Consider the following 27,459-nt stretch of genomic DNA (forward strand, 5'->3'; position numbering starts at 1 on the left):
ATTTTCTCATTGAAGGCAGACAGATGACTAAAGATGGTAGGCGGGCTAGAGGCTTGTTAGGTTAGGATAAGTCCAGTAGGAGATAGATGGATTAGCAGCTTACAAGCAGGTGAAGTGCCAGATAGGGGTGACAAAGTGAAGCAGTGCTTGCAGCTCTGCAGTTTCTGACACAATTACCACCACACTATGTGCTTGCATGGCATGTATACAGATGTGCATAGGCAAGGTGCATACATGTACCTGTATGTGTGTGGCCATCGTGAATGCACTTCCTCACAACTAAATGTATTGTGATAAATATAGGAATAGGAGAACCACAGATGAGAGAGCAAACATATGTGAATAATGCTTGATAATTGACTTTCTCATATTCTGTCTACCAGTTCATCCATTTCTCTGGGAAATTTTCTATATTGCAGAGCCATTTCAGAGATCTACCATTCATTTTTAAAGATCATTTTTAAGGTGTTTTCTCTTACCAAAGTAGAATTTCTTTTTTTTTTTTTTTTTTAAGCTTAGGATGGACAAGATTTCATTTAGCAGTATATAAGCATACTTTTATACATATAATAACATCAGAACTGTATTGTGGTCTGAGTGGTCTGCATGGTCAGAAATTAGAGTGCTTTGTGTGAGATGGGGAAGAAGTACCTTAAAAAACTCATCACAGTCCTGGAACAATCTTGTATTACTGACCATAGATTATGTTAATTTTAGACACCATTTCTATTTTAAAATAATTAAAAGTTAGTCTGTGGCTTAGTCTGAATCTGCAGTCATGGATTTTAGAAGGCATCTGCTTTTCAGGCTCCAAAATACAAAGAATGGTTTCCTAATTTTTCAAACGTGTTTTTTAAACCTTCATAAGCTAGCTGTTGCTTTTCACAAAGTGTGGTGTAAAATCATTATTGGACTTTGTAGGGGATGTCTCTGTAGCTCTGAAGAAGCTCTCCTGTAAGTAAACTACATAGCTGTCCCAACTTTTTAAAGCTTGAGGACTACACCAAACTGTTGTGGATCGCGCATTATTCAGATGAACGGACCTGTCAGTTAAGTATTGACCAAGGCCAACAAAGAGACTGCAAGGCTAAATTTGGGGCATATGCTTTATCTCTTAGGTCCAAGCCATGCATGGTAACATGAATTCCTTTTCAGTCTTGATGTCAGTATTGAGAGATCAATTCATTTGCAATGACTCTTCCAGCAAGAGAAGCAAGTAGACTGCAATCCCTTTTAACAGAAGACAGTTTCCAAGCATAAAGATACTCATCATTTTGGGAATGGGAAGAACAGAAGCTTGTAGGACTCATACCCTGTTGCAAGGGTGCAAATCATAATTACTTTTCTGTCCATAAGAACTGAGTGTCAGCATCATTAGTTCGCATACCTGCCACACTGCTTTTAACCTGCAACTCAAGTAATTAGCGATCTGACAGCTTGACACTTGAAATTTATTAATTAGGCTATTAAAGTTGCAAAGGCCACAGCAACTGTAGCTAGACTGGTTTTTAAATCAGTCTAGTAATAAAAACTAAATAACCGAGATTTATATATCACAAATATAACAGAATTGCACATTAGAAACTGCACGTGTGGATGTATCCATCATTATAACTATATGCTGATTTGATGGAGGGTATGTATGTGCATATGCTGCACTTCTATATGAAATCAGACCTCATTAACGTAGGCGATCTGCATTGATTCACATTCTGGAATGAGAGTCTGGGTCAGGTTTGACACATGTGGCAGCACCCAATAGTCTTCCAAGTACAGTGCTACTGGAAGAATACCATTAGGGAACTGCCCTTTATGTAATGGAGGGCATAAAGTTACTTCTCATCCTTAATTTTGAATTTTCTTTCTCTCTGGAATTAATTTGTACTCTTGAATTTACTAGGAATGGGCAATGACAGTCTCTTTATTTCTTGTTTTCCAAAGCTTAAGGAAAATTGAATCAGTGTGTGATGTGATGGGCTGTGTGTGCTTTCCTTTCTCCTATCTCTGCCACACTTTGTTATGCACAAATGATCAGGCATTTCATGATTGTAATTTTATTAAAAGCATCTTAATAAATAAACTTTAAATGAATAATTAAATTTGTAAATAAGAGCTCACTTGATGCTTGTGCAAATGAGCTTTCATCTTCAGGTGTTAGTTCTCTTGTGCAGGAAAAAATGCTTTTAATTCTGCTGCCTGCTTTGCTCTCTTTCTTCATTTTTACTGTGATTTCATGTCTTGAAAGTTTGATCAGGTGTTTGATTTCTGGTTATGTATATGTGATATTATGGGATCATCATTTTGTTATTTGAGAATTAATTTACCCACTCCAGGTGAACTGGTGTCTTGTCACAAAGCTATTGGGTGATTATTCTAAGCAGAAGCTAAGTTATCATAGTGATGTTGTTCTTTACATGCTCAATTAATTTACTTTTTCCTTTCTTGTTGATTTAAACAAGCTGGGGGAAATACACTGGACAATAATCTTCAGAAATGAAGACTTCAGCTTTTTTTTAGTTACATAAAGCCATACTTTATTTGTACCTCAGTGGGAACATTCTGTATTTGTCTATGAGATATTTGTATTAGCCTTTATCATTAAGAGTAATTTGTTGAGAATCAACAAATTTTAAAGAATTGGTTAAAAGGAAACGTGAAAATGTGTACAGTTTACATGTTTGGCTGATATTAAATTTTAGACTATGCATAGCCAATGGCAGAGTTAAGATACTGTGCTAGGCAATTAAACAGGAGGTTAATGAAAACATAAAAGAGTAAGCAAGATCCTTGTTTAGAAGTTGCAAACACTTTTACAAATATGAGGGTGAACATGCTCTAATAGTCAACGTTTATTGGGAGTGTGACAGGCTACAAGAGTAGCATTTAAATTCAAGTGTACATACCATTATATCACCGCTGCAAACTAATCTCGACTTTTTAAGATTACATTCAGAAAAAACCAGCTTTAATTTCTCTTCATCAGAAACATTCACAAAAAACTGACTCAATTTGTCAAAAGTGCACAGTTTCACATTACTGAGAAATTATTCTTGGCATGTGAAACATGGTACAGATTTTCTCATATTGCAGTAGAAGGTAGAAATTCTTAGGGCTTGCCCAGAAATTTGACATCTCGCATTACAGGTGTGTAAGATGGAAGTGAGTTGCTGATGTGTATTGTAGTATTAAAATTACAGATCAAAGTCATGCAGTCTGGAGAGCTTTGACTCCAGAGCAAATCGTGCAGATCGAGGGGTTTTGATCAGCTGAGCCTTCAAGACCTCAGATCCTGCAGTTCACCCAATGTCTGTTTAGAGAGGCCAAGAAGCTCTTGGGACCCGAGCCCCTGAGGTGTGCTCCTGAGGGACTCAGCAGTATAATCTCAGTTGGGCCAAGTCAGAGCATCCTTGAGCTTTCTGGAGACTTGCAGTTCCTTTCTTGATGATCTGTGTGTTTGGCTCATCACTTGGCCTCTGAGGACCAGGGATCTGGTCTAGAGCCCATTTCCTCACCAAAAATGACCACATGTGTTGCTGTGGATGCCTGGCCTCTGAGTAGTCTTAGCTGCAGTTGTAACTGCAGCATGTATAGAAGGTGTCATTCCTCTGTGTGTCTGGGTTATTCAGAAGCAGAGTTATATATAGGATACCTTCCCTGCTGTCATCCATAGCATTCTTCTTTCCCTTAATTTAAATATTTTTTTGTTATGGTTTATATTTGTATTCCCTTCTATTTATAGGCTTCTTTTCTGTTTTTGTGAATGCAAACAATTCTGTGAGTAAAATGCAGTGAGTGAACATTTCATGAGGAAACAATGGTCTGATTTATTGCACCATATTCACAGATATTGCTGTTGTCATACAAGGTTGACCTTGTAATCTCAGGGACACAGAACTAGTCTGTATTTCCATTGTCTGATGCTGTCAGTGTCAACATGAGAAAAAGAAAGACCAGCTGTGCTACCACCTCAGGAATCCAATGGTCCATGAAACAATATTGGTCTTCCCTTTGTCTTCTCATCTAAACTTGTAGAAGATAATAGACAAGTTTTGGCTGATCAATAAATGAATAGTGAGCAGGAGGGCCGTAATTGCTGTACAAGGAATTGCACCATTAAAAGGTTGTTGTGAAATAAGTTTACAAGCCTTAGAATTAATGGATTTTCCAAGAAATATTGGATTTATTCTTGTAATTGAAAACTACTTTGAAACCAAATGAACAATCATCAATACTGTTTGTGTTGTTAAGGTAATGTCCAAGCAAGTATTGCAGCTAAAAATTGCTGTAAAATAACACACCTTACCTTTTTTCTGTTATTATTGTAGGAGTCACAACAGGGATCTACAGGACACAGCAATACAAGTAAGTACCAACTCATTTTCTAGCTAAATTGGGGGGGGGTGACAATGACTATGAAAAAGAAGCAACTGATGAGCAAGGGACTAGTAGCAGACTGGGATAGTGCAGAGCCTCAACAGGCAGTACTCAGCTATGTGGCAGAATGTGGAGAACCAAACTGAAGAGTGACCATCAAAATGTCAGATCTTTTGGTGGCCTGGGAAGAATAAAAAGTATTAATTTTGTTATGGCCATTTCATTACGTAAATGAGAAAGACTGAAAGGGCAAAAGAGTGTCTTTTTTTGGAAAGCCAGAAAAGAGCTGACCTAATTGCAGGCCCAGATCAAGACTGCAAGAAAATTCTGCGAGAAGACTTGTTATCATTTATCTTTCATAGGCAACGGTGTATATTGTGGCCACTGCACAGTAATAAGCTACATAAATCCTTGCAAACTAACACCAAATAATGTTTTGAAGACCATTTGGCCATGGGTCTTTTTGGCTGGCATTGTGGGTAGGGAAGCGATATTTGCTTGTTTAGCTTCTGGTCAGGGCTTTTCGGTGGACTCCAGTTTACAAATCATGGTGCAGATCAGCAGCATTTTAATTACATTTAGTTACGGTAACAAACTTAGCAGCTGTATTGAAAGGGAAGATTGAATTGTTCTGCAAAACAAAATATTAATCCTCTCCCCTGACACCTCTGACAGTTGTTGATGTTGTCTTGCATATTAAAAATACATGATCCTATCCTGCTCTCCACATAAAATGACTGCAACCAGAGGAATTATTTTGCTAGCTTCCTGACCTGTCAGCCACAGAGCCCTGTTTGCAAATTGCAGGGCTGTGACTGAAGACGAAAAGTGCCCTGAGCTGGTAGCTAGGGCCCTGAGCTGGTAGCTAGGGCTTTGAAAGGGTCTAGTCACTCACTGTGTGAGGGAAAAGACATCCAGAGAGACAAGGCTGGGAGATGTAGGCATTTATAACAGTGTGACTCTTCACTGGGGAAAGGTCAGCATGTGGAAGGCAATGTTGTGAAGAAACATGCAGTGGTGTCACTTAATTGCTGGCGTTGGTTTGATATCAGTTCAAGTACCAGCACTAAGGAAGTAATAAAAGGCAAAGGGGATGAGGTTCTGTCAGAAAATAATGAATACAGTAATGAGAGAAGGAAGCACAAAAGAGCCATAACAGAGAGGGCTACGCAAACACAGGCAGAGGCACAAGCATGACAAACACACCAGCTGAGCTGAGGGCTTTGCAGTAACATCAGAGACCACAATACTTGGCCAGCTTTGGTCATAGCTGAATATTTCCTTCTTTCAGCAATTGAATAAAATAGGTTTTTCTGCAGATTTAATGAAACTCACTTTCCTGTAGATTATGCAATTGATCCCACGTCCTTAAAAGTTTCCCCTGCTCTTTACTCCAACAGTCTCTGACTCCACTTCCAATTCCCCCATCTACCTTCCCACACCATAGTACCTCCAGTTGTTTATCTCCTCATTCATCGTGTTTAGCAAAATCAGCATATATTTGCAGCTGTGCAGAAGCCAGACTCGGTGCTGACTGGCTGATGGCAACCAAACCAAAGAATAGCTGAACCAATGCAGAAACATTTTATTCATTGGTACCAAAAGTTCAGGTCACTGTCGGACTCCCAGACACTTTTCCTAACATCACAAAGAGAGTTTGACTACCTCTGAGACTGTATTCATGAGGATTCCTGTTGAGGTGCTGGAATAAGACATCAAATAAACACATTAGAATGAGATATAGATTTTACCAGTCCTGTGTGTCAAGCCCAAAGGAAATTTGGGGAAAAAATTATTCAGATGCATGGTGGGTTTACCCGGACCAGGTGTCCACCAAAACTGCTCTATTGTTCTCCTCCTCACTTGGACACAGGAGAGAAAAGACAACAAAAGGCTCATGGGTAGAGGTAAGGGCAGGGAGAGATCACTCACCAATTACCGTGATGGGCAAAACAGACTCAACTCAAGGAAATTAATTTAACTGATTACCAGTGAAATCAGAGTAAGACAATGAGAAATAAATCTTAAAAGCACCTTCTTCCTGGGCTCAACTTCACTCCCAGACTCTCTGCCTCCTCCTCACCACCAGTGTAAAGGGAACGGAGAATGGGGGCTGCAATCAATTCATCATACCTTGTCTCTGACACTCCTTGCTCCTCACCCTCTTCCCCTGCTCCAGCACGGAGTCTCTCCCATGGGAGATGATCCTTCATGAACTCCTCCAACATGAGTCCTTCCCACAGGCTTCAGTTCTTCATGAACTGCTCCAGTGTGGGTCCCTTTCATGAGGTGCAGTCCCTCAGGAACAGACTGCTCCACTGTGGGCCCCCTGTGGGGGCACAGGTCCCGCCAGTGAACCTGCTCCAGCATGGGCTCCTCTCTCCATGGGTTCACAGGTCCTTCTAGAGGCCTACACTGCTCTCTCCATGGGTCCACAGGTCCTTCCAGGAGCCTGCTCCAGTGCAGGTGTCCCATGCTGTCACAGCCTCCTTTGGACACCCACCTGCTTCAGCGTGGAGTCCCCTATTGGTTGCAGGTGGATCTCTGCTCTACCATGAACCTCCGTGGGCTGCAGGGGGCCAGACTGCCTCACCATGGTCTTCACCACGGGCTGTAGGGGAACCTGTGCTGCAGCATCTGGAGCACCTCCTCCCCCTCTTTCTTCACTGACCTCAGTGTCTGCAGAACTGTTTCTTCCCATAATCTCACTTCTGTCTCTGGCTGCAGTTGCTTTTGTGCAGCATCTTTCCGCCTTCTTACATCTGTTATCCCAGAGGCGCTACCACCATCGCTGATGGGCTTGGCCTTGGCCAGCAGCAGGTCTGTGTTGGAGCTGGTTGGCACTGTCTCCATCAGACACAAGGGAAGCTTCCGACAGCTTCTTACAGTAGCCTCCCCTGTATCCAGCCCCCCCATTACCAAAACCTTACCACACAAACCCAGTACAGGATGTGAGGAAATACTAGCAAATTACTCTGTGGAAAAGAAATCTAATGATCTATGTACTGTATTATCCAAATGCACATCTTCAGAGTCTGAATTAGCTGTTATTTCCCATTGCGCCGTGTCTTCTTTGGAGTGGCTCTTGAGCCTGTCATTTGCAATGGTTTTACTGCAGCTGCCAACATTGTCTTTCTCATGGATAACATTTGCATTTCTGTTACCCTTGCCCCACAAGGAAATCAAAGCATTAAAAATCTGATAATGACTGAAGTTATACAACTCCATCACAATAAATATTATTTATCCCTGTTACCCAGAAAGGGAAACGTGTCCTGGTTAGGTTGAGTGATTCACAAAATTCCAACTCAGAGGAGAGAGGTCTTTTTCTGGCCACCTACTATTCAGCAGGGAAATCCTACAGAAGTTCATTTGAAATTTATTTTGAAATTCGAGAAATCTGGACACATATCTTCTGCTTGTACCTAAAAATGTTAGGAAAGAAGTTGCGTGAGATGAGGTAGAAACTAGCAAAGAACTCCCAGCTTTGTGGGAAAGGATCTGTGGACTGATGATTTCCACTGTGTGTTTTCTGGAGGCATGTGTGCACATACACCCACCAACACACAGACACGCCTGTTTCAGGAGACCTACACAGCACTTAGCACCTGAAATAAGGTGTGCTAACAGCAATCGCATAGCAAGGTGGGGAGCATATTCTTTGTTAATTCCAAAAAGACTAAGAAAAACAAAGGATGACACAATTGACCCAAAAGAAGTCAGAAGAATCTAGAGAAGATTCAGCAATTTGGCAAATACCAGTCTCCCACAATGGTACCTGCATGCATTTGGCAGGTTACATAAAAATGAAGAGCAAATCTTACTCTGGTCAAGACTAAGTATAAAAAAACGAAGTTGTTGTGACAGGTAATTCTCTTTTACATATGCTTGTCCAAAAACAAAAACTGTACCATGCCTGTGACATTCAACTATACTTAAGCTATATACATTTTTAAAATTTCTGAGATTCAATCAAGTGAGAATAAAATAAAGCATTAATAGCCAGATTTTCTCCTCTGATAGGCTGGACTGATGAGTTTTTACCATCTGTACAGGCTTCATCCTTGCCCTCCACACAGAAGTATGTTAAGTGACAATTAGCATAAAAGCAGCTACAAATGCTTAGTGTAGGGTAATTCGTTAATCCAGTTTGGCTAAATCACAGAGATTCCATTTCCTCTTTCCTCACAGTACATATACTGTTTTCCTTGTTGCTGCATTAACATATATTGCTGAAAGTAGAACTAATGTGAACTCTGCTGGCAGAGCACTCAGGAATCCATATTCCCTCTCACACTCAAACAAACCAGGGTTCATGGTAATAATTCATGACTTAGAAAAAGCCCAAGTTACAAATAGAAAATCTTTGAATATATGCCAACTGTTACTGTTGGTTTCTTGTTCCAAATTACCATAATGCAGATGAGCTCCAGTGCTCCAGGCACCCTAAGGCTGACAAACACATACTGTAGCCACAGCCTTCTAGCCAGCGAGTTTATCATTTGGATATACTTTCTGAGGTCTCTGCTAAAAGTGAAAAGCAGCCTAGAGATTATGAAGTGGATGTATTCTGTCTTATGTGGATGCCCCGCTCATGCCTAAATTTTGGGTGCCTTTAGCTGTCCTCTTACAGAAAGTGCTTAGCTTCTCTAGAGGCCCGCAGAGGCATCAGTGAGTTTGAAGTCATCCAGAGCTTTCCCCATCCTGTTTAATAAAGTTTAGGCACCTTGGTTGGGTAGACACAAACCCTTCCAGAGGGGGGAGGACAAGATCTAAAAGTGTTTGCAATACTCAGAACCTCCTCTACAAGACACATACTTCCAGAAGGTCACTGTCTAGGCTGAGTCCTTCAGCTTCTTTCTGTACAGCAATGGAGGAACATTGGTAGCAAAATCCTGCCTCTTCTGAAGGCAATAGCAAGTTTTCCAGAGGTGCCCCTTACAGCCATTGCTCTATGAAAACTGAAGGTGAGGACTTTATCAGCAGCAAATGGATGATGCATAATGCTCACATGCATGGACGTGGTCGACCAGGACTTGATGCAAAACCCACTCAATTCAATGAGCAGAAAATCAGGCAACACCACTACAGCCTGGCCAAAATAAGCATTTCTCATATTTTTTTTCAGAAGGCACAGGTGGATTTTGGTTTAACAAAGCTCATTAAAAGGTAATCCATCAGTAAACCAGTCACATTCAACCTCTGTGACTCCTTGTCTGCTAGGCAACATAAACTCATGTATAGACAGCCATTAGCATCCAGTGACACACGAGGAGCAGCAGCTGCACAGTCACTAGGTCCAGAATTCAAGGTGATTCAAGTGGAGTGGCATAACCTGTACATCCATGGTAGAGCTAAACAGAAATCTTACACTGAAGTGCAGCTTTCTTGGGTTACTCAGAGAACATTAAATACAAAAAACAACATCAGCCTTCCTGTGTTTTGATAGGGGGTGAGGGGTAGAAAGGAGGGCAAAGGATTTGGCCTGACTTAGCAGAAGCAGTACCGCCTCATGAGCCAGCAGTCTGCCTCCCCCTGTCTGTGCTATGTGACTAAGTTGTGTTGGGCAGATACATTATTTTGGACTCAGTATGGGGGTTGTAACAAGCCAACATACCAGGACCCATGTGAGTCATAAGGAAATGTGAAGAAGCATCCCTTGGGCCTCTGAAAGTTCTTAAGCATTTGGATACCTGACCTCTCTGACGCTGAGTGCCTTTGCCAAAATGTACAACATAGCAAAGAGGGCTTCCCCTGCCCCCGATTTACAATTGCAAAAGAACACATCCTTAATCTGTCAAAAAGAATATGAACCAAAATATCCATTGGCAGAATTGTGCCCTAATCACTGCCTTACTATCTCCTGCTGATGCTGTTTTGCTTTGTATGAAATAGTTATTGTTCCTGGAGCAGGGTTTTGGAGCAAGTGCATGTTGTATGGAGTACACTCTCAGTAGCAGAACTGTAGGACCCTAGAGAAATCCTTTCCTTTGCTCTAGGGTCTGCTCTCCCTGGTAAATGCTGTGTCCTCTAAGCAGCCTCTCTTGTGGAGTTTCTCTGCCTGACATTTAGAGAGTATATGTATCAGGGACAAGAAAAGTCAAGTCAGGATTGACCCCCTACTTGCACATGCTCCAGCAGTGCCCCTGCAGCCCTGTGGTTGCCTCCACAGCCGTTTGTGTGTGTGTGGCAAGAGTGGTCAGTGTTAGCAATGAATAAAGCATTGACATGTCACATCTGAGCAGTTTCCATATTGACCCATTTCTGATGTCATTTTCTTCTTCTTTTTTAAAGGGAAAAGTGATGTAGAGCCAAAGAGCCCAGAGAAAAGCGCAACCCATACATCGTAAGTCACATTTGCGTTTAAAATTAGAGAAGACAGCTGTGTTTTTATCAGATTTGTGGGCAAAATAAAATTTGTTTGTTTTCATTAAGATGATCGCTTTCACTGATGCTTTTCTTAAACCAGCTTTTTAGATAATGACTAAACATTAATTATTCCTATAACTTTTGCATGCTAGTAAGTCAGAGATCTTTGCAATTGAAATGGCTCCATATCACACTGAATAGATATGAGATTATTTTTGTGGGTGTGCGAGGCTGGCCTTTACAACCTTACTTCAGCATTACCTTAATGCTGCTGGAGTTTGTCACACTTGCTAAAAAACATTATGTCACATATACCTTTGATGTACTGATGTAATTTTAAAAGACTGCAGTCTGCAGCTTCACCTCCAAATTACTTGGAATCCAATTACAGTTATCTCTGGTCTCTCACGATTTTGTTGATGTTTTTGAATTAACAAAAGAAGTCGAGAAATAGATGGGAACAGGCACTTGTAATATATCAGTGTTCACCCTCACTCTAGTGCAACAATAGAAGCTTTACCATTTTTAACTCCAGTATACAAAAGATTAAATTGTTTTGCCAACATAAACCAGTCTATGAAACAGATAGGCTGCAAGTTAAAAAAAAAAAAGCATCAGTCTCCCAAACTGAGCGAGATAAGTGAATTCTTTTAATAACTACCAGGCAGGAGCACTATGAATTTCTGCAAAACCATTCACCTTTTTAATCCCATTTGAGGGAGGGAAGTTCTTGTAACAGTCAGTCATGTGAATTTTAGAATGTGTCTAGTCCATAATTTATGTATTGTGATTCCTGTTATTTAAATTCAGAACATTATATCATGTAAATCTCATAAGGTGTCACCATTTGTTACATGGCCAAAAGTATTCACAGAAAGAGGTACAATAACAGTGATTTATTGTGAGATGTTTTGATTTCTGCTGCAAATACGCATTAAAAAATCTTCTGGAAATGAATCTAGAAAAAGATTTGACACAGTGTAAGAAATGGCTTGTCCTGCAGATTGTGTTGTGGAATGTAATTATAGTATGCAAGCATATTTAGCCAAACTTATTAAATGAATTAAGCATTAGCAGCCTTATGCCTTCTGATAGTATGATTGCTGGGAACGGTTAAAAAATGATTCCAATAATTATCATTTTTTAAAATAATATTGCAGTAAGAACCAAAAGAAGAAGGGTTTTAATGCCATCTGGAGGTATTTTGGAGAAATGAACATATTTATTTTTGCTTATATTTAGCAATATGTAAAATGTAAGCTGTCCTCCAAAGTGTTTTTCTCTAGTTAGACAGTATTTTATTGATGAGGAATGTTCCTTTCTGCTCTTTCATCGGACCCTGTACGATCTCTGAACCCACAACAGTGGTATCTCTGAACCCAAAATATGAGTTCAGAGATACACCTCGGTATGGTTACAAATTTGGTTTGAGACTACATACTGTGTCATATGGTGGGCTGCGTTAGATTGAACAGACTTCAGAGTCTGGTCTGGTGTGAAAGGTTCCTTGCCTAATAAGAGATCTTAGTACAACCTTCTGAAACTGTGCTGTCTACCAGATATAGTATATTTATAATGCTTATCTTTAAATTGTTACTATATTCTAAGGCTATTCCACAGCGTACACTGGTTCCCAGAACAACTTTTAGAGGTAGAAACAACTGGTTACTGTTGATAAATGACTGCGTTCAAGAAGCAGAGGAACCTCTAGTTAAAGAAATTCTGCAGAAAAGGAGGCAGAAGAAAAAAGAGGAGATGAGAGGAAGGGAACCAGCAAGTGCTGTGCCAAAAGAGGAGGAAGAAAATGAGAGGGGGGATACAACTAAGAAGTAGAAAAAAGAATTGCAAACATCACGTTTTCAGAAAGAGATACAAAAGTGAGAACAGTAGAAGAGAAAACCAGAGGTCAAACACTGAAAACAAGAAAGAAGGGAGAGTGATACAAGTAAAAGCTATTAACAAACTAAAGTGTATGTGTTAGTCTGTAGAGGACTGGGTCCATAAGCATTATAGTGAAGGAATGCAACTCGTGTTGATATGTAGGCACACACCGATGCCTCAGTTCTCTTTATGCTACCCTGCTCTTGGCCTTCCACAAGTTTCTTCTCTTTTCCGTCTTCTTCTAGGACAGGCTTTTATTCCTGGTATCTCAGGCAGTCATGGATACAGACTTTCTCTGCTCTTTTGATGGTGTAGCAACTCTCACCTGTGTACACAATGCACAGGCAGAAGGACCTGCGGTGCAGGCACACACATGGATGTGTGAGTGTATGTGCTCGGTTTGTCCCCAGTATGGGATGTACTCTTCCCTTGCACACATGAAGAAGGCTATGCTGTTGTGCAGCTGGATGAGAGGTCCAGCAGTGCCCAGCTAGGAGCTGCAGGGGTGTGCAAGGAGGCATGAATGCTGCCAGGGGTCCCTGTGAGTAGAAAAGCCTGCATCTTCTTGTGAAGTGTCACTCCCCTGAGTGTCAAAGGAGTCCAGTTGGCACCTCTTGGCAGGGGTGCTAAAAAGGAACAACACTGATATTGGAGAGATGGCACGTTCTGGCCTGACCAGGAAAATCTGTGAATTCATTTCACTGTGAATCAGTGTTTCCCTGTGAAAACGGAACAAACAGCAACAAAAAAATTCCACAAAGAAAGTCATGTTTGCCTAGAGGAAAATAACAGAGAAGATGGGGAGGAGTAAATTAATGTTTCTTTCTTGAAAATGTCTTTTTTATTTTCCTCAGGCATGTTACAAGCCACACACTCAAGCCAAGTTTATATGACTCAATGGCAGTTAATTCATCCCTGGTGTAGATATACTACCTCCACCCAAACATTATTTATGCAGCTTCAAAGGACAGGTTGATTACCCTCCTGAATCAGGCAGTGAGGCATTTGTGCACCAAGCATGTACATGATGTCTCCGCTTCAAGACATTCCTCATGCCTTGTCCACTGGTCTCCAGGTCCTCAAAAACAAATGTAATTCTGAGACCTGCAGCACTAGGGCCAAAGGTGCTAACATGTAACCTCCCAAAGTATAGAAACGTAGAGTGCAGGACATGTGGTGGTCTGTTCAGAGGGGTTTGGGTACAGTAATCATACAGAATGGCATTCTGCATAGGGGCTTTTTTCCTATATGCATTAACTCCCTAGACAGACTCGGTATGATACAGCTCTCCACTGATAATAATATTAAACATTAAAAAACTAGTATGCATTAGATGATGCACATTAATTGATGCAGCATCCTAATGAGGCAGCTAAATAAGGGCAGTTATTACAATGCTAAGGATAACTGAGATGGATTTAGGAGAATGAAACTAATGAGAAAGCAGGAAGGAAATCTGAGCAGAGCTGTGTTGTTTTGCACAATATTCCTCTGGCCTTCACCACTTTGGCGTGCACAATAATCACCTGAGCTGGCACTGAAGAATTGCAGTAGAAGATACCAAGGTGTAAAGCTGTCTGGAGTCTTCCCCAGTTGATTCATGTTCCTTGTAATTGTCATGTTCCTTGTAATTGAATGCTTTTAAAGCTGTGAGAATTGTGGATTTGAAGGGATTTTGTTGTTGTTGTACTCAATATATATATAGCTCTTTAAGGGTCATATGGTTACAGCTTCAATGAGCATTTCTAAACTTTTAGGATTGCTCAGAAATATCCAGCAATGTTTTGTTCTTTTGGTTTTATGACAAGAGGGTCAATTTTCAAGGGTCAGAGAACTTCCACAGTTTTTGTTAAAAACACCTAGTTTTTGTTAAAATGCTTCTCCCCCCTGGTTTTGCCAGTTGTAGTCTGGAGGGCTACAGACTGTATTAAGGAGTGGGGAATGAATAAAGAAAGAGAGCTCTTTGGTTCTTTAATATTTGAATTTATAGAATTTTAGTCTTTCTTTGGCAGAAAATGTGTCCTCTCAGTAAGCTTTGGATTGTTGCAACTAAAACTTTTAATTTTATAAAAGTTGTGTGCAAGGCAAAGTGATTCCAACCAGTACACATGTTTCCAAGGACCTTGCAGTGTCACAGAAACTCCTCCATGAGTGAGGGGTCTAGGATCTTCCATCCTCCCACGTGCAAAATATGACAATAATTAAAAAATGGCATGCATACACAAAGTACTCAGCATGACTCCTGCTCTTGGAATGACTTTCGATGTCTGTTGAGATGTTCTTCAGTACCTTTGTGTTTGTAAATGATTTCCAGTTCAGACTACCCAAGGTTAATCATGCCTGACTGTGATTCACTGTTATGCATTTACCTCGACATTTCTAGTGCACTTACTTAATGATATCAGGGCTAGCAACTAGATACCTCAGTGCTGTCTCTTTATTAACCCTCCAACAATTGTTTTCATGCTGAGCTGCTCCAGATTTTTCCCTCCCTTTTTACAAGAGAATTAACCAAGATTGAGGGACGCTTTTAGAATTTATGGCAGTTATGCAGGTTTTATCCTTTGCTAATATTCTCTGAGAACCACAACGACCACATTGTGTGTGTGTTGGCTTGTTTGCTTTTGCCAGAAATAGATGTTGACTCTGTTCCTTTCCTGCACTGGTCCCCAGCATCACTTGCAGAATGGTTTGCTCAGGGGGATCTTCATTAACTACTAAATTCAGCAGCTTCCAAGCTGCCCATTTGCAGACATTAGTGCTACAATTTCTTGCCTATCCAACACCTGCTCATTGTTCTCACCACCCTGATTCTTCTTCAGGAAGGAAATAGAAAGTGGCTGTTGTTGTTGCTTGATGTGACACATCTGTAGTGGTATAAGCTGTCACCTGTTGGTTCTTTCTTCCTCCCTTCTGTGTTGCCCCTTGTATCTTCGGAGTGACTCATGGATAAACAGCCAAAAACTCCTGCTGGTTTCCCCTTCTGCAGGTGGGAAGACTGAGGCAGAGGGGTTACAAAGTGCCTGCAGAGAACAGAGAGAACCAGTCCCAAATGCAGGCAGTGAGCTTGAGTGAGTGTCATCAGTGCTCTGTTCCGCTCTTAGCCCCCAGGGAGCTTGGCCTGTCACATCTAACTGATGTGTGATCTTGACCTTAAGTCTCTCAGGCAACAGCTTAGCTCAGTTGATTAGGGCATGGTGATAATAACACCAAGGTTGTGGTTTTGATCCCTGTATGGGCCATTCCCTTAAGAGTTGGATCTGGTGATCCTTCTGGGTCCCTTCCAACTCAGAATATTGTGTGATATGACCTTGGGAGTCTTACTGTGATATGAACTGCAGCCTGGTGGAACACTGGAAAGAAGAGTAGCCTTAATCCCCCCTCACTTCACTGAAAGGCCCAGTGCAAGTTATTTTAAGTTAACCTTGGCTTTCCCCCATCTAAAATAATTAGACCACCATGAAGACTGTCTTACTAATATTTGTACAAGGTGTTGAAAATGTAATGTTCTGTAAAAAAGGCTGAGGATTACTCACCCAAAACAGTAAAGGAAATGAGTACTAGTTTAAGTTTTCAAAGACAAACCTGGGTAGTAAGTGGTAAATGTCCTGAGGAGTGTAGGGAGAAAGCTGTAGCAGAAGATGCTGCCCCTCCCATGTGCCTGCAGACCTGGTGTGCAGGGGCAACTCCTGACCCATCACCTCTCCACCTGGAGTTTCAGTCTTGGGAGAGGGGTCATACAATTTAAATTAGAAGGATCTGGCTTTTGTCTTGCTGAACTGGAGGGAGGGATAGATGGCAAATGGGGAAGGGACAAAGCATTCAAGCTGCAGAGGAGAAAACCCCTCCAGTGGGTAAATCTTCAATATCCTTCTCTTTGCCAAAAGGACCCTGATGGTTCAAGTCAATTGAACCAGAAAATAGCTAACAGATGGGTTTAGAGGACAATGGAGAGGGTGAAATCCATGCTAGTGAGGAAGTCGGTTCCCAAAAAAGGGGTTCCCAAACTTTCATGGGATGTAATCCACTTTTTAGTTCTCAGATTAAGATACTGGGGCAACTTCCCAGTCTTCCACGGCTCAGATTGTGGACATTTTAGGTGACAAGAACATCTCCAGAAGATACATCAACCAATGATTTGGTGAAACCTCTTTTAGTAACTCCACAGGCTTTATCGGGGGCTGTCATGGAGTATATCAACCCTCTCATGAGCCACAGATGATGCTGCTCTGCTGAGAAGCACAACTTCCAGGAGATGGTAACCAATATGAAATGGTGTATTTTATGTTAATTTTTGAAATTTGTTGTTTCTGAAAACATCAGTGTGTCAATATCTTTGAACGTACATCTGTGATGTTTCTGAGAGAAGTTGTGCAGTCCATGATTTCAAAAAAAAAAAAAAAAGGAAAAAACCTCCTTAGAATGATGAATGAAGGCAGTGTTTTTCAGAGCGATGGAGGTCTTGAAAACTGTAGAAGTGAAAGTCTGGTGTTTATCCATCAACTAAGTTGCTGGCAGAAGAAGAAGGCTGGCTTCATTGCACTATTCCACCTGTTTACTTGAGCCTTGGCTTGCCGAGCTAACCCCTAACACTGCCAGACTGTCACTCTGCTCAACCAGTCCAGCGAAAACAGCTAAAATTTTAAAACACTCTCCTCAGCTTTCAAAGTCCCATGAAAAAGTTCCTTTTTCTGCCCTGTCCCCTAAAGAATTACCTTCAGTCCATGTATAGGGTGTTTCTCTGCATATTAAATGTATAGACTGTTAAAAAATATAATTCCACCATAACTTCCCACTCCCAGAAACAAAATGATTTCACCTGTTGGATGCATCAGAGCCACTGTGGTATTGTCAAAATACTGATGTGAACCTTTCCTGCCAATTCCTAACTTTTTCTGAGCACAGATTTTTTGAGTTTACAGTGTACAATGCTGCTGATAGTTCACAAAAAACCCTATTGTAAGTTGATACCAAGATGTCTGTTTTCTTCAAATGCTATAAAGACGTTTTCTTGGAAGACATTTGCTCACACAGATCTTTACTGAATCTGTCTTTAAAGCTTACAAAGTTAAGGAGGAAGAATAAATTCGTATTATTGGTCTTTTCTTTTTTGCCATGTAAAAAATATGGACACATAGCAGTCAAAGATGATACAAGTAAAAAAAAAAATAATCTCTAAATAGCGCCTAAAGTCATATAAAAATATCTTAAAAACATGATCTCCCTGAAAGCAGATGAGATGGAGCTGATTTGTTTGGTTTAGAAAGAAAACACCTGGAAGCCCAATCTGACCTTAATTGCAGCTGTGGTTTTCCTGGGACAAAATTTAGCTTCTGTTGATTTCAAGTCAGACCAAAAAAAGCATTATCTGAGATGTCAACAGAAATGGGGATAGGTGAATGCTAAATAAAAGTACTGCTGAGTCTTGTTTGACTTAGATGGGGTGAGATAGGGCTTTCACTGTCCTGTTTTTTAAATTCTATCCCTCTCTTTTACCAGATATAGCCAATAGCTTGAGCTAACCACCCTTATTGCTCTATTCAGAGTTTTTTTACCAAGTACCCTTGATACAGGTGCACCTTCACCTTTACTATCTGCCTGTACTCTGCACACTGTAGGGAAAAATAATTAGCCATGGGAAGTTGTCCTTGTTTTGATGCTACCCTTGGCTCAAAGCTGAAGAGGAAAGTGGTTTTATACAAGAGAAACCTTCACTCTGAAACAGCAGCTTTTGTCCCATTGGAAAACTTACTATATTGATGGGCATTATTTCTAATTTTATACCAAGTCAAAAAATGCTTCCGTATCACCAGTGTTCCTTTAATATCATTTAGAATAAAGCTGAGTAATTTAACTGGCTAAAATACCATCAGGATTGAGGAAATGTTTTCCTGTATTGCACCAAAAGCATATTATTTTTCTCTTAGGCACTGTTTTCCTTGGACTTTGTCATTTGTAAGGGACTAATTAGGAATTTCATATTTATTATATATTTGCTTAGAATACAGTGGTTAAAGAGAGGTTGCCAGGAAAATGGGGAGATGCGAATACCTGGGAAGAAGACTGTTTCACTGGAAATGCCTTCAGGAAGGCAGACACCACCGACCCCGCTCTGTATTTTTTCTCAGAAGAAAATGATAAATGGAAGCTCAGCGTCTCACACATTGAGTTTGTGGTGTGCATGGTGGTGTTTTTTGCTGGGCTAAAATTCCTGGTTGCCAGGGTAACACATTTTGGAAATCTCTACCCTGGGCGAAAGCGGCTGCAACTTGAAACCTGCCAGGGCTGATGCTTGGCGGGGGCACCACCACTGCTGGATGCGGGGGGGCTGCTGGCTTCCCCCAGGGGTCTTGGGGAGGGAAACAAAACAAAATGGGTCCAAAAGAAGAGAAAAGCAATTGGGAGCATTTGATACTTCCAGGGTGTCGTAACCTGATTTTTTTCTCCACACTATGTCCCGTCAGCCTCATCCCAGGGCTGAACCGCTGGGTGATGGGAAGAGGAGAGGAGTGTGTGTGCCTGGAGGGTGGGGAGAGGAGGACGGCAAGAGGGGGAGAAAGAGAGATATAGAGTTCTGGCCACCTGCCAAGAAAAATAACTAATATTTTGCAAAAGAGAAATCCTAAGACTGAGGTCATAGTATGGAAAAAGTCTGTTTCACAGACTCTTGAGCCTGAATACAAGCCAAGTTTTTTTACGGTTATTTTTTGGGGGGGGAAATTGTTTTGTTTTGGTTCTTGGTTTTTTGAGGGGTTTTTTTGTTGGGTTGTTTTGTTTGTTTTTGTTTGTTTGTTTGTTTGTTCTGTGGGTTTTGGGTGTTTGTTTGTTTTTTTTTTAATGCAGGCATCCTATTAACATTTGAACACTAAAGCTTGTCCAGGAATGGAAAGATTTGGGAATTTGAAGTGCCTTAGTTTTCTACTTTGATGATGCACAGATAATTTTTTTTTAATAACAAGAAAGTGAGATTTTGAATGAGAAGCTCCCTCATTTTGATGTTAACTTATTTTATGACTACGACGACCAAATTAAGGGAATCTAAACAAACGCCTGTTTCTCCCAAAGAGTGACCAAAAAAAAGAGACTTTACAGACTTGGTGGACAACTTTTTATTTGCCATGCAAAATACAAAAAGATACTGAAACCTGAAATGATGATGAATTTTCCTGTGTGGAAAAGCCCTACTCTTCAGCCATGAATAACTATGATTTTTTTTAACCTTTATAGTGGCAGGCTGGCAGTTTCATGACGAATTACTTTTCATACCTAACTAAACAAATTATTGAAGTTCTTCTACCTTAATCTCTGGATTTGGATTAAAAGTCAGTGTGTGGATATTTTTTAACTGGGGAAAAAATAACTCTTTGGATTTGTTAGGATGTTATTGCAAGCAAGTTTTCTGGTCTTTGATTTGCTAAGCTACAACTGGAGTCTGTCTTCCTCGGGGTAAGAATATTTCCACATTATTATTTCACCTGTGGTATTTTAAAAGGGAGAATATTATATCTCAGCATGTATCTTGGCTTTTTGCATTCTGTTCTTTGTTTAGCATGCAGACAAGCTTCATCTCCCCAAAGAGATGTGGAATATATTTATCGGCAATTTAGAATTGATGATAGATTTGACAAGCAAGCAGGGTGACACACTGAAGCTATCAAAGCTGGAGATGAATCAGGACAAAGGTTTGGATTAGGTATATTGTTCCTGAGATTCAAAAGGGTTATATTTATTGATCATTGCAAAAGCAGGGCAACTCTGCCATTGACTTACAAAGATAAAAGCTGAGTTTTTCCAAAGAAAAAAAAACAACCGCATGGTTTGATTGGCCCACAGACCTTTTATGGCAAAATAGTGCAATTACAGCTGGCATCTCTGCATGCTGATTTTTATTAGTTTTGTAAGATATTTTGTCAGGATTCATTTGTGCTGATTCCACCTTTCATGACATAAACTGTAAGCAGAAAGAAGGCATCTCTCAACATATTTCTTCGGAGATACACTCCAGAAGGTGTGATAGATAAGGCATACTAAATTAAAACAGAACTGATTTGTTACCTGATAAACATGTGGACTTACTGTGTATTTAATTGCATCAGAATTTAGTACAGTTATGGGTACAAATCCTAGACATTCACATCAGCTTTCCTACTATCAAAGCAAAGACAAATCAGCAAAAATAATCTCTTAAAAGTATTTAGTAGCATGATAAAGACAAAGGATAAGCAAATTACCCTTTTGTACCTGGTTTGATGACCAATTTTTGTGGCATTTATAATGCGGGGGTAGAGGGGGCCTTCTGGTCTGAAGTCCCTTAGGGAGATGAGGCAGGCAACCCAGATGCGTGACCCGTCTTGATGTAGTTCAGATGGAGGCGAAATACAGCAGAGAGCGAGGAGAAGGTCTGGGGCTGAGAACCCCAGAACATCACAGAACGTAAACTCAAAAATAATTTGTCATGACTCTGGTCTATACTGGTTTTAACTGTTGGACTTAAGAAAAAATTAACGTTCCTGCTCACGTAAAATCTACATACGTTCCCAGTAACTTATACAAAAAATGTAATATGAGACACAAACTCTAATACTTGCAATCACTGTACGTAACAGCAGTTTCTGTAGACTTCTGTGGAAGGAAAAGGATGAAGTCTTTTGCCACAAACTGTTAAAAAATCCTGGGTCTTCCTCTGTCACAGAGCAAGGTTTTGATCTCATAAATAATTAGAGACAAGCATGATGCCTTCCAGCAGGACTTCTTTCAGCATTATTGTTTGAAAGACCAAGTATTCCTGTAGGTGCCTAAATTGGTGCTTATGCTGTGCTGTCCATCTCTAGTTCAGTTAAAAAACATTTCCCCAAGAGCAGCATGCTTTACTGTGAGCAGTCTCAGTAAAGCAGGATGACTTGCGTGTGTTGAAAAAGTGACTGCACATGAAAGACCGAGGGGAAAAAAAAGAAGAACCTGTGTTTGTCAGGGTGGAGGTCTGCTTCTTCTCCACATCCCTCACAGCTGCCATTAGCACACTGACCATCGCATCCTGCAGCGCAGTAATCCCAGCACAGCTCCAGTGAGTGAGCAGTCCAGCACCGAGGCCAGGAGAGGAACAGTCAGCTCAGGAGGGATGTCCTTTCCTCCCCTGGAGACGTTTACTCTTTCAGGCTTTGTATTCAAGAGAAAGAAACCTCTCCCTGAGCCTTTTCCGTGGGTTTCATTACTGTCTAAGAGTGGCTGGCTGATGCCACTGTTAAGCCCTGCAGCACCCAGAGCAGCCTCCTGTGACCAATGCTGAGTAGGCAGAAGTCAGGACCAAATTTCCAGCTCTCAAGCCTGGGAAACAGTGGAATAAAGAGAGAAAACGAAAGATCAGTGGTATAGTAAAAGAAGACTTGTCAGCCAGAATTTTAGGAGCTCCATTACTCTATGTAATACATAAGACTAAATAAATACAAAGTCATATATAATACATGAACAATGAGAGATGGGCACGAAGCTAGATGCTAAAAGTTAAGTTTGTAGAAGGACCTATAATATCGATATTATTCCCAATTTGCATATATTTCCTTCAGACAACAGTAGGTGGACGACTTAATAACCATCATCTCCAGACATTGTGGAAAGATTATAAAAAGCAACAGCCCTCCTTTTAAAATTATTTTGATTTATTTTTATCTAACAGAAATGGCCAAGTGTATCTTTAGCATGATCCCATTTGGCTCAATGACATTGCAGAGCTATGAATTCACTATAAGAACAACTCTTTCTGCGTGCTGAAGAACATAAAAGCCTTGGTGCCTAGCTGGAAAGCAAATACCTCTTGCTCAAGCCGCTTATGTTTTCCTACTTGAGAGAAATTAAAATCACATCTTATTTCTTTGCATGCACTTGTCATCCACTCAGAGTTTTATCCAAATAAATCTCTGGTTCTTTTCAAAGAATATCTTCTATATAAGTTGTATTAGCTTTAAAGACTCACCAGGAACAGCGCAGTCCAGGCTGACACACTTCCATAAATCTTATCCTACAATTCTGCAGCTCAGTTAATTAAATATTTGATGTCCCAAGAAGCTGCTGCCTCCCAGACACAAGGAGAGGAAGCCACCACACCCCCTTCCTATCTTTGGCCACCAGACACAGTGATGTTCAGAGACTTTCCACCCCTCACACCATGTTACACAACTCTTCCCATCTCCCCAGCCCACAGCATTGATGAAATTAAATAGCACAAAAAATTAACCCCGCTGTTGTTGTAATGCAGCTTGGTAATGTGTGGCCATTTCCTGCTACAGGAGAATATGTTTACTCCTTTGGTAGTGGGTGCTTTGTGGATGGGGCAGAGGGGATCCCAGTAGCACAAACCTGGAGGGCACTTCTGCAGCCTCACATCCCTGCCCACTCTCCAGGTATCCTTGGGCACCTTTGATCCAATGCTCAGGATGATCTCTGATTTGTCTTTCCCTGTCTTGTTACCTGCTATCCATCCCATGCCATTCACCACTCCTGATTTTCTTTCCTTCCTTTTTCTTTCTTGCTGCACCATCTCTGCTGTTCTTCTACCATCCCAGCCCTGGTTTTGTAAAGATTCATCACCTGCAGTCTCATTTCTTACTGTCTTTCTATTCTGCTGGCCCTTCCCTTTCCACTTTTTCCTCACAAAACATGTCTTCATGTTTTCTGAGAAACAGAAGAGAAATAAAGTGATATATGTAACAAGGGATACACCCACAGTAGCTCAGGTTTCTGGATTAGTGCATGTCGCCATTTCTCTCCTTTCTTCTTTCTCCTTTGATTTCTCCATCATATCGTCTTTGCTTCACGGTAAAGAATAACTTATAACTCTTTTGTCAGGTGCCCAGGTGTTGCCCCAATCTTCCTTTGAGGGACTTAGTTTTCCATTCCTTCTCTTTTAAGAAATACACAAGAAAAACAAATTAAAATAAGATAGAGAGATTAATATGGAGAAAAGTTTTACTTAGCTACAAAATGTTTTCCGTTTATAACTTTGGGCATGATTGACAGATAGGTTTATTTAATCAAATTGCCTTTTCTGAGAGTGTATTATTTAATGAGGGAGTCATTTTTTTTGATTGCATAGGAAATGTGAAAGCATCTGAGAATTTCTGATGTGCTATTTACTCATCCATTATGTTGGGAATCAGTGTAATTTCAATGTCAGCAGTGGAATTAATAATCATAACTGTTATCTGTCACAGAATGATCTATTTGGGGATTTTCTCAGCAAACCAATATATATCCCCCACCCTTTCACCACAGAAGGAAGTTTTAAAAAATAAATCAAACTTGAACATGTTTTTGTTTTGATTATCCCTTCCGGGCTGATGGTAAAGGCACATATTTTCAGGCTTTAATTCAGCATTGAGTCACTGATATGAAATCCTTTAGTAGCGTAAATTACCCCTACTTTCTTTTCCCCACTTATTTCACTCAGACTTTCTCAAACACTTCCATCAAGGACGTCTACCCATTGAAGTGCACCCTCCCTTCCTGAAAAAAAAAAAAAAACAAAAAAAAAACCACATAGAAATTACAGTCTATCTTCCAGAGATAATGCAAAATGCCTTTTTGGCAGTAGTGTTAATTTGGACTGACTTTGTTCCATTTTTGGTGTGGTACTTCACTGTTGGGCAAACAGGCTTCCCATGTGAGAGCAGGGGAGTGCCTGAGCAGACGAGTGGACAGATGTGAGGGAGGCAGGCAGAACCCAAATCTGTTTTACTCTCTTTAGGTTATGTGCAGCCTCACATAAGTAAATAACTGATAAATTAATAAAAGCTTTCAATTGATACATTAAATAAGTACCAAGACTCCAAGGTAAGGGCAGTAGCTGTTAACTGAATTTCTTTTTAAATAAAACACGTAAGAGAAATTTTTAAATTCGTCATTGTTCCTTAAAGTGTTTTAGTGCCTCATTAATTCTTGATTAGCCTGGTTGTTAAGAGGTCGTTATTATATGGTAATAAGGTGTAGGAAATTACATCTAGGACAATAGTAATGTCACACAGACCTGCTACAGTTAGCACCTCATCAGGTGCTCACACCAAGTGCCAGGGGTTCCCTGCCTGATGGTGGAGCTCATAGTGGTTGTCTACCATGATGGGCTGTTCGCTGAGATGAGGTGAGTCCTCTGGTGCAGAGAAGTAGAGAAACATGACAAAATAACCCTCTCAGCAGCCTCCTGTCTTTCAAGGGCTCACTGGTCTTGCCTTTGGCAGAGTAGGACAACTGCTGTAAAACAGTGGAATAAAATTACTTTGCAATTATATTCATTTAAGTAATTTCAAATATGCCTGAAGCTAGCACAGGTGAAAGTCCACTCGTTGCCTATGATTTGTTACATAGAGTAAGAGGAGATTTGGTGCCAGTCCAACACAATGTCCCCAAACTAATGACCTCTTCAGGTCATTAGTATTTCTTTTGAACATACAATCCCCCTCAAAGCCTGCTACTCACATTGGAAATGCTAATCATTATTACCCTTTTACAAATAGTAAAATGAGCCCTAGGGGCTATTTTTGTTGTGATTTGATGCAACATTAATCAGCATTCTAAAGAAAAGACATATTTCCATGTCCCAAGCTGCATATATTTATTTTTCAGTGTGTATTATTTTTTTTTCCCTTAAATCGCTTTGAGGTTGATGCTCTGATGCTCACAGTATACAGCTCCCATTCTTTACCTATACAGGGAGCTAATGTTATACAGTAGCATCACCATCTGAAGAGCCCCAAAGATGCTAATAATTAAAGCCACAGAGTGAATTCTCATTAATGTACTTTCCTCCTCGGTTTCAGTCTTCACACAGTGGATGAAGCACAGTCCTCGGAGGAGGGAGAGCAGCTCAGGGCCAGTGTGGCCACTGTCACTCTCTCTGCCAGCGCACAGGAGTGATGGATGCCTCGAGGAGTGCGCCAGTGCCTGCTCCCTGACATCTTGATGTCGGGTGTCGGAGGGTGTTCACACCTCGCAAGCAGTGTTGGAGCAAAGCTGTGAGGGAGGCTCATGTTGTGCCTGAACTCGCAAAACTGGGCTGTGGTCTGGGTTTCAGTCCCAAATATCCATGTTTGTTGTTAAATAGTTACTCACTCCTTTGTGCTTTCACACAGGTCTTCAACATTCTCAAGCCCCCAGTGTGGTTCTTGGGCAATGTGTGACAGTGTCCCTCACCCCAGCCCTGAGTACCATCCCAGAACTCCTCAGGGACTGGCCCTGAGCTGCAAGCAGCTGGAGGAGGGAACATCTTGTGTCCCCATTTAACCTTTTGTCTGCTTCAGAGTTGGGGCTGTGGGACAGAGTCTCCACACTGGGTATTTCAGCTGCTTCAAAAGCCAAAGTAGCCCCAGAACCTGTGCAAGGGTGGCTGCTGCAAGCTAAGGGCAGCACTCCCTCTCATTCCCAAGCCCCAGACCCTAGAGCACCCCAGAGGACATGGCCATCCTCCAAGCTAATTTTCACCTACGCCTTCTCACTGTGACAAAGGACACCGCTGAGTATGGCATTTGGCTTTGGCTGATTTTGGGTGGGCTTGCCTGCCTGCTTAGTAGCAGAGCCACACCAGTGCTGAGCCAAGGACGGACCCGGTCCCCCCACAGAATGTCGTGCTGGCAGCAGACCCCCTGCAGCTTACAGGCAGTCAGGGACCATCATCCCAGCTGTGGTTGACATCCCATGCACAGCACCAGTGGTTGCAGGCCGAGGTGCAGAAGGCATATATCTGCTGCTCCTTCACAGATCTGCTGAAATAATTACCATTATTTCATGGTAATAATTAGCAGTGAATTGTCCTGGCTTTTACAAGATGGAGGGAAAATGCCACCAAAACCCACGTATTTAAAGAGAACTTTTGAGTGCAGTTTCAGGTCTCAAAAAAACTAATGGAAGGAGCAATTACAGCCCAAACTGAAGACTATTAGGAGTTAATAACTACATGAGGGTAACAGTAAAGAACGTCAAGAGTTAACAGTCCCAGCGTGATAAAAGCTTATTTAATCCTACTCTAAACAATCAATATAACAAATCCCTGTTAAGAATGAATGATCTCTCACATGTAGCTTAAAATGATCAAATTTTGATTTAAAATACCAAAATAGGTCAGTTTTATTTTGTATTTGCAACATTTTACAGATGAATAAATGCATTCTTTGCATAAAACCCACTTGCCCCATTTCAGGCAGGAATGTGTGTTTGCCAGAGGATTACAGACTCTTGAGTGTTGACATATTCTTCTCCAGTAACTGCTGTGCTCCTCTGATGGAAGAGATATTGTTGTATGGAGAAGGGGACTGTTTTGGCACATCTTCATCTTCCCACCTCGTCTTCGGCTTTCTTTCACTTTTTTCTTTCCTCCTAGAGCAGGTTTCAAAAGTGAAGTGGAGACTGAACTGCATAAGATGTTGGGTCATGGGTACTTCTGAGGCAGTGCCTATGTCTTCTCATCAGGATCTGGAGTTTCCTTCCCAGTTCTGAATCTGATTGAACAGCGTGACTTTGCTAAAAACCAGTGAATATCTTTGCCTTGGTTTCATCTCTCTGATTGAATGAGAATTATCATGGGTTGGCTTACTTTTGGCATCATAGGGTTTTGGGAAATGTAGCTGCACAGAGCTCTCTAACTAGAAAACAGTGCAGTAGAAGGCAGTCCAACAATAAATTGGTAGCTGTCTTAATGTTTCATACTAGTTAATGATCCTGGTAATAAAGAGAGTAAGTCCTCATGCTAGGAGGAAGAGTGGGAAAAAGTATCAATAAGAAAATTCAGGCAGACCTCTTTTTTTACTCCCTATTCTTCCCTGGCACTCCTTTCAATTGCAAATAAACTTGAAG

The 27,459-nt window shown here is 41.0% G+C and overlaps 1 protein-coding gene across 2 annotated transcripts in view; it reads left to right on the forward strand.

Moving 5' to 3' along the window:
* AFF3 (AF4/FMR2 family member 3) overlaps positions 1–27,459 on the forward strand; it is a 331,674-nt gene that overhangs the window by 198,680 nt on the left and 105,535 nt on the right. For both annotated transcript variants that reach the window (XM_027718125.2, XM_027718126.2), the window contains exons 6-7: positions 4,326–4,362; positions 10,669–10,720. In XM_027718125.2, the coding sequence (XP_027573926.2) occupies positions 4,326–4,362; positions 10,669–10,720 (89 nt within the window). The remainder of the gene's footprint in view (positions 1–4,325; positions 4,363–10,668; positions 10,721–27,459) is intronic.

The sequence above is a fragment of the Pipra filicauda genome, unplaced genomic scaffold (assembly GCF_003945595.2).
Source record: "Pipra filicauda isolate LSUMZ 115617 unplaced genomic scaffold, ASM394559v2 scaffold83_size3615187_pilon, whole genome shotgun sequence".
NCBI classification, from domain to species: Eukaryota; Metazoa; Chordata; class Aves; order Passeriformes; family Pipridae; genus Pipra; species Pipra filicauda.